At 37.4% G+C, this 8,141-nt stretch overlaps 1 protein-coding gene across 1 annotated transcript in view; it reads right to left on the bottom strand.

The window, feature by feature from the left end:
- Positions 1-8,141, bottom strand: part of Ipo7 (importin 7) — a 44,762-nt gene that overhangs the window by 13,812 nt on the left and 22,809 nt on the right. Inside the window, exons 7-13 of the mRNA XM_005350987.3 lie at positions 6,941-7,035; positions 6,747-6,831; positions 4,022-4,156; positions 3,235-3,334; positions 2,616-2,692; positions 2,352-2,468; positions 117-206 (exon numbers count right to left, since the gene is read on the bottom strand). Of these exons, the coding sequence (XP_005351044.1) occupies positions 117-206; positions 2,352-2,468; positions 2,616-2,692; positions 3,235-3,334; positions 4,022-4,156; positions 6,747-6,831; positions 6,941-7,035 (699 nt within the window). The remainder of the gene's footprint in view (positions 1-116; positions 207-2,351; positions 2,469-2,615; positions 2,693-3,234; positions 3,335-4,021; positions 4,157-6,746; positions 6,832-6,940; positions 7,036-8,141) is intronic.

The following is an 8,141-nucleotide window of genomic DNA, read 5'->3' as shown; positions in this document are numbered from 1 at the left end:
TCCCGAGTGCTGGGATTAAAGGCGTACGCTACCACCGCCTGGCAAAGTTTCAATTTTTAATCATTCCTTACAAGACATACAAATAAATACATCAAATATACAACTTTACAACTTACTCTTGCTCTCATGTAGCCTAGCTCACTGCTGAAGAGAGGAAATACATGATTCTGCAACATGTATTCCATTTGATCCTTGTAGATCTTTTTCTGTAAATACAAAAAAGTATTTCAGAAAGTTGTCTGAACACTGTTTCAAGTTGCAAACACACATATTATCAAAAAGTACTAAGAGACATAAATTTATTCTCCTCCCTAAATCTCATGATACACAACTTATTCATTTTTATACTGTGACTATTTTTTCCTCTGAGATAGGCCCTCAGTATATATCTAAGTCTGCCTCATGAGTCATCTTACACTGCCTCCTTTTACTCTTTTCCCCCCACTCCCAGCAAGTCCTAGCAATTATACGTTTTAGAATTCCCTAATTAGAAAACAACCACACCAAGTTTCAATGGAACCTTGTCTGCTAAGGAACTTAGGGGGCTAGAAAAATAGATTAGTTGGCACAACACATTCAGTAAAACTATTAAGACAATTTTGAACATAAAAAGGAAGGCACAACGACTTATGCTTGAGACTCCAGTAAACACAGGCACGAACACATACACACACACATGAAACAGTTTATCTTCAATTCTAAAGAAAAATGTTTAAGGAGCACATGAAAAGATTTTCATTGTCATTTTATCAGTCATACCATTCAAAAGAGAGATGCTTCATCACATAAGATGGCTCTAGTCAAAAAGCTACGTTGTAGCCTGTTGTGGCAGCCTACACCTCTAAGACTGCTCCTGGGATGCTAAAGTTCACCACCACTGAACCTGCTTCATGTTAGCCTGCGATGGCTATAAGGATAAAGAAAGTGAGCACTGAAAACAATAGCGAGTAAACACTGGGAACCTCAGCATTTGAGGGGGCTGGGACTAAAGTGCCTCATGTTTGAGGTTAGCCTAAAAATCAAGAACATCAAAACCAAAAACTAATGATCACTGATAAATATGTGGTGGAAATTAAAGCTTTCATATGCTGCAGATGCTAAAATGCAGCAGCCATTTTGTATAACCCTCTTAAAACATAAGGAGCAATTTAGACTCCTAGAAAATGCAAAACTAACTTGAAAAGGGATGTTTGCCAGCACCATGGTTCAGAATAGAAAGGCAGAACCATAAATAATGTATATCAACTGAAACATAGACAAAGAAAATGCAATATTAACATTCAATCCAGTATTTGGTGCCACGAAATAAGCATAGCCACATGCTAGATGAAAAACCATTAAAACATTACACTAAATCCAAATGCCAGTCAAAGAACACATAACACCCTTCAGTTTGTGTGAAAGGCCCAAAATAAACTCATAGAAATGTAGGCTCAGCACTAGTAGACAAGGCATGAAACAAGGAAAGACTTCTATTATAGATATGGGATTTCTTTCTTTTCTTTTCTTTTTTTTTTTTTGGTTTTTCGAGACAGGGTTTCTCTGTGGTTTTGGAGCCTGTCCTGGAACTAGCTCTTATAGACCAGACTGGTCTCGAACTCACAGAAATCCGCCTGCCTCTGCCTCGAAGTGCTGGGATTAAAGGCGTGCGCCACCACCGCCCGGCTTCTTTCTTTTATTCATTTCTTGCTTCTGTGAAATAGGGTCCTGAGATTTATGTTGGAGACCTGGCTGGACTCACAAAGATCTGCCTGCCTTTGCTTCCCACAGGTGGGATTAAAGGAAAGAGAGAATTTCTTTTGTGGTGATGAAAATGCCTTGAAATGAGCTAAATACAGTACTGACTATACCGTGAGTTACATGCTCTTAGAATTTTTAGTATTTATTTATTGTATGTTTGCTATGTGCTACATGCATATCAGATGACAATTTCCAGGATTTAATTCTCTACGACCATGTGAGCCCCAAAGATTTAACTGTCAGGTTTGTTGGTTACCAGCTGTAGTTAAACACTTTAAAATAGACAGACTACATGCTATACATATCATACTTCAGGTTTAAATTAAAAAAAGAGGAAACTATTAAATTAGAAGCTGGCAAGATGGGCCAGCAGTTAAAACCATTCACTGCTCTTCTAGAAATCCAGAGTTCAGTTCCCATAACCCACATCAGCAGGTTCATAACAACTCTAACTCTAGCTTCAGTTATCCAACAATGACTTCTGGTCTCTGCAGGTGAGTACTGCACACATTTGTTACACAAGACAGGAAATCTATATTAATAGAGATGATTAATTATATATAAATGTATCATTACAAATATATCACACTCTCTCACACACAAAGGAATACCTTCAGAAGTATTTCAGCTAAAGAGCCAATCATATGCAAGGCTCCATCTTTTTTACGAGGATCAGCATTTGGTTCAGTAAGAATCTGGTAGCAAAATCCCATAGTCTTTTGCAGTACCTGAATAAAAGACATCAACACTTTATAGACTAACCTATGGTTTTTGAAGAACACTGACAAAAATAACACATGATTAACATTGAAAAAGGAAATATATCTGACAAAATTAAAACTAATAAAGCAAATATTATCTATCTGATAACTCACCTCTTTCCTTTTACTACAGGCAGTGAACAAAAGTGTCTGTGCAGCAGTAGTAGGAGAAATGAAATCTTCAAACACATCTAGAGAATAAATGTAAGAAGAAATTTTAGAGGAGATAATAGTTTTCACTTTGTTTTGTAATAGGTCCCTAAATCTTTCAGGAATTCCAGGATGGCCTTGAACTTCTTATCCTCCTTCCTCAAATTCCCAAGTATGAGGATTAATGACATGGAATATGGTGCCTAGCTTACTAATTTTCTTGGCAAAATACATATTCCCTAGTTTATGAATCGTGTTCTGTAAAAAACAAAGCCCTGGACTTAGATGTGGTGGTGCACACCTCTAATTCCAGTACCAAAGAGGCTGAAGTAAGAGGCAGATGCATGTGAAGCCAGCAACTATGTGGTGGTGGTTAGAGGACGCTATCCTGATTCCTCAGGTCATCAGCCTCGGCAGCAAGCACTGGACCTGAGTCATCTTTGTGGACCCTCTTGTTTGTGAGACAGTATCAAACTGGCCTCAGATTTGTCATTTAACTGGGGGTAATCTTCATTTTTCCTTCCTAATTTTGAGATTACAGGCCTGTACCACCAAACAAAGAAGACAAGATAAATTTTCTTACCAAACTTCATGCGTATATATTCATAAGGGTCTTCTTGCCAGAGTTCCTCATCAGCATCTGTATAGCACATCAATGGAAAAATAACATCTTGGATAATGCCCTGCAATTTAAAAGTTAAGAAAAGTAACAGCCTTCAGCTTTCACATTTAACCTGTCCAATCTGCTTAAGTAGCAAAGCAAACTGATTATATGTAAAATTTTACAAGCTACAGCAATTTATTTAATGCATTTTTAAGCCAACAACCAAGCTACATCTACTTATAAGAATTACATAGAGAGACATATGTCTACATAGATGGCAGTTATGTAGCACAGCGATGCTGAACATGACCAGCAAGCAGCGCAAGGCCAATCAATAGCACCCCAAAGGCAGAAAGAAAAAAAAAAACAAGGAAAGAAAAAGACAAGCAAATTCTAGAACTCTAAAAGCTAATAAATTAAAAAAATAGCACCGTGATGAAATAGTCTCTTGCTAAGTTCAAATCACATGACTAAAATATTAACTGAAATCCAATTGCCAAAACTTAAATTTTAGCTTGAAGTATGAGTTTGAAACTGAAATGTAGCTGGAAATTCATAAACTATCTCTCATTACTTTGTCAGAGTTCTCTTCTTTTTCTGTTGCACTATACAAATAAATCACCAGACTCACACTAGGTAAAAAAAAAAAACTCAGCCATTATCCAACCTTTATGGCAATTAATGTATTTCTATTACAACTGCTAAAAAAGCAAAACCAATCAATTAACAAAACAAAAAAGCCATTCCAGAGGAAAAAAATCATTACTTGTATATGAGGTTTCAGGTTCTTCCAGGTGAGAGCATGGGAAACTCCTTGATTAATATAATTCAATGTCTGCTGTAAAACTCGAGGAGCCATATATTGTTTCTCCTTATACTGATATAACACTTTCAATAAAACCTTTATAAAAAAGAAAGTTCAATCAAAAACAAAAGTCAGATAAATTTTAACCAAAAGGTAATAAAATACAGGCCTAGACATCTCTCTCTCTCTCTCTCTCTCTCTCTCTCTCTCTCTCTCACACACACACACACACACACACACACACACACACACACACACACACACACACACACACACACGGTCTTTTAAAATTGTGTGGAAAACTACATTAACTTGCCAGGCAGTGGTGGCACACCCAGCACTCGGGAGGCAGAGGCAGGCAGATCTGTTAGTTTGAGCCCAGTCTGGTTACAAGAAGAGCTAGTTCCTGGACAAGCACCAAAGCTACACCAAGAAAGCCTGTCTTAAAAAACAATAGGCAGGTAAACAGGTAGGTAGGTAGACAGATAGATAAATGCATGGCACAGTGCGATAGTTCTGGGTTAAAGACACTTGCCACCAAGCCAGACAACCTTAATTATAACCTTGGAACTGGCAAATTGTCCTCTGACCTTCACATCCATACAATGTAATGCACACTCCTATACACATGTACGTGTCAAAACAAATATTTTAAATACAATAAAATAATAAACCGAAGTAAGACTGGGACAAAGGCCTGGTGTCTAGCTAAGAAAAGAAGACAAACTCTATGCTACCTACTCAACATACCAACCACACTACTGAGATAGTCCTAGGCCTGATTTCCTTTTATTAAGCCTTACAAAGTTTGTCACCTACTGTTTACAATTAATCAACAGTTCCAGTTCAACCTGATATTTGAAAATACTGAATTGCAAAGTGAGAGACCCTTTAGCTACTGTAAAATATTATATTATTTTATCTATTTTACTAAACCCTACTTTTTAGCCCTGCCTGTTACTAAATTATGTACAAAGGAGTAAGTCTATGTGTATCATAGACTCACAGATACATATACTTAAAGAGAAGCCTGAAGTTCAGGCACGGTAAGTAAGGTCCCATGACAAGAAAGCTTAAATGGGAATGCAGGCCACAACACAAGACAGTTTCTGGTAGGTGTTGTTAGCCAATTTCATTCAATCCCTATATTTATTCTTTGACTTGGAAGCTTCACTGAGAGAACACTATGCTCTGACCCGAATTTCTTAATAGGATCTCTAGCTAATGTCATGAAAAGTCAGTTTCTGCTGGAGGCTTCAATTTGTCAATATTTCCTTCTTCCCCTTGTCCACCATTTGGTAAATTCATTCATTAAAAACTGAAATAGCCTGGGCAGTGGTGGTGCAGCCTTTAATTCAAGTTCTCCAGGACAGTCACAATTGTTACAGAGAAATCCTGTCTTCAAAAAACAAACAAAACAACACCAACCAAAAAAAAAAAAAAAAAAAAAAAAAAAAAAAAAAAACCCACAACACTAACACGCTAAGCTCTGAAAATGTTCTCTTAGATCATTTCCTGAAACAGTACAAAATAGCCAAACCCCTCAAATTCTTTAGGACAAAAATGTTTGAAAACTGCTACAGGGGTCAAACACATGGTCTTTAGAAGAGTAACTTTAAGCCATACAAGTTTTGACAAACCTGTAAATCCCAGAATTAAGAAGATGGGGGAAAGAGGATTAGAATTTTCAAAAGCTTTTTGAAAAGTAGAGCTGGAGTCAGGCACAGTGACACACACCAATAGTCCTGGTACTCCAGAGACAGAAGCCAGTCTGGGTTACACGGTAAAACTGTCTTGAAAAGGAAAAGAAAGTAAAGTAAAGTAAAGTAAAGTAAAGTAAAGTAAAGAAAAGAAAAGAAAAGAAAAGAAAAGAAAAGAAAAGAAAGGAAAGGGGAAAGGAAAGGGGGAAAAAAAGGAAAGGAAACAAGAAGCTTAAAATGGTGGTCCATGCTTTTAATTCCAAAACTCAGGAGGCAGAGGCAGGCAGATCACTTAATGGTCAGCCTGGTCTACAGAGAAAGAAGTTCAGGACAGTCAGGACAGAGAAACTACTTCGAGAAACAAAAAAAGAAACAAAGAAGAAAACAAAAAACAAACAACAGCAGCAACAATAAACATGCGACTGGAGAACCATGTTGGTTAAGACACAGCTACTTAGACAAAGAACTCACATGTTGGCGTACATCCAGTTGCAGGGTATCTGACACTCTAAGGCAGTAGATCCACCTTCCTAATCTGCAGCCCTTTAATACAGTTCCTCATGTGTGGTAACCCCAACCATAAAGTTTTCATTGCTAGTTCTAAGTGTAATTTTGCTACTGTTATGGATCATAATGCAATTACCTGATATTCAAACCCTGTGAAAAGGTTATAACTCTAAAGGGATCTCAACCCACAGGAATGTTCAAATGGTTCACAATGCATGCCGAATACCCAGTAACATAAAATGAATCTTTACAGCAACTCAAACAAAAGTGGCATGTTTCTACCTAAATGTTAAAACTTACTTGCTGGGCCAGGCTGTGGTGGCACAGGCCTTTAATCCCAGCACTAGGGAGGCAGAGGAAGGCGGATCTCTGTGAGTTCGAGGCCAGCCTGGTTTAAAAGAGCTAGTTCCAGGACAGGCTCCAAAATCAGAGAAACCCTGTCTCGAAAAATCAAAAAATAAATAAATAAATAAACTTACTTGCTGGACGCCAACAGCAAATGCCTTCAGAAAGACTTCAGCAAATTCATTATACTCCTTAGAAACATTCCCAGGGCTTCCATATCTACATAAAGATAAATGTACCCATTATTTCCTTATAATGCTTTACATCTATATTCATTATAGCAAAAGCTTGGAAAAAAATAAATTGCTACATATGGACAAGGACATACCTTTCAAAAAGTCTTGCTAGAATATGTAAGGCCCACTTCTTACATTTCCACCAGGGCAACTCTGGCCTGTCATCTTCTTCAACTTGAAGTGTTTCCTTTAAAGAGACATTTATTTAATAATATTGAGAGACTATAATTTTGAAAGAACTTTATTTATCAAGTAAGAATAGACTCAATCATAAATGTAAAGAATCTAGCATTCAAGCCGGGCGGTGGCGCACGCCTTTAATCCCAGCACTCGGGAGACAGAGGCAGGCGGATCTCTGTGAGTTCGAGGCCAGCCTGGTCTACAGAGCTAGTTCCAGGACAGGAACCAAAAAAAGCTACATAGAAACCCTGTCTCGAAAATCCCCCCCCCCAAAAAGAATCTAGCATTCAAAATCAAGTAATGATTAATAACGTAATTTTTAAAAGAAAGAGCTAGATTAAGACATCCATGACATTTTTTTAAAGTTTACAACGTGAGAATACAGAACTGAAACCTTCATCCACTGCCACTGAGAATAATGCCAAATGAGGCGCAAGTCACTATGGAAGTTACTATTAATAAAGTCAATTCTATCGTTCCATATTTATGCAAGAGTAAAAGCATGTGACTATGTGGGGATCATGGGAGAAGGTAGGAGAGGGGAGAAGGGAGGGGAGCAGAGAAAAATATATAGCTCAATAAAAAAAAAAATGCATGTAACTGAAAATACCCATTCATAAACACTTTCAGGGACAATCTCAAAGCACACCACTTGAGTATCCTCATCAGCATGGTACAAAGGCAATGTGGCAGAGAAAATATACAAATCACACAAAACATGAACAAATATCCTAACTATATTCAGCAAGAGATATTATAAGCAAGATTATTAATTCTAAATTAATTCTAAATTTAACTACAAGGTTAAATTTTTTAAACAAACTGAAAATTTAAATTAGAGCAGATGTAGTTGCATTTGTGCTTAGTAAACTGAGTTCTATTCCTAGCACTTGGAAAAATACAAAATTAACCAAAATAACAAGAATGTGATCTCATTCATCCCATTAATAATAGTATTACTCTGTCATAATTACATACCCTAATGTAGAAGTTTAAAATAAAATTCAAGACTGTTATAGGTAGCCGGGCGGTGGTGGCGCACGCCTTTAATCCCAGCACTCGGGAGGCAGAGGCAGGCGGATCTCTGTGAGTTCGAGACCAGCCTGGTCTACA

The sequence above is a fragment of the Microtus ochrogaster genome, chromosome 8 (assembly GCF_000317375.1).
Source record: "Microtus ochrogaster isolate Prairie Vole_2 chromosome 8, MicOch1.0, whole genome shotgun sequence".
Taxonomy (NCBI): domain Eukaryota; kingdom Metazoa; phylum Chordata; class Mammalia; order Rodentia; family Cricetidae; genus Microtus; species Microtus ochrogaster.
This window is presented reverse-complemented; position numbering and strand designations above follow the sequence as displayed.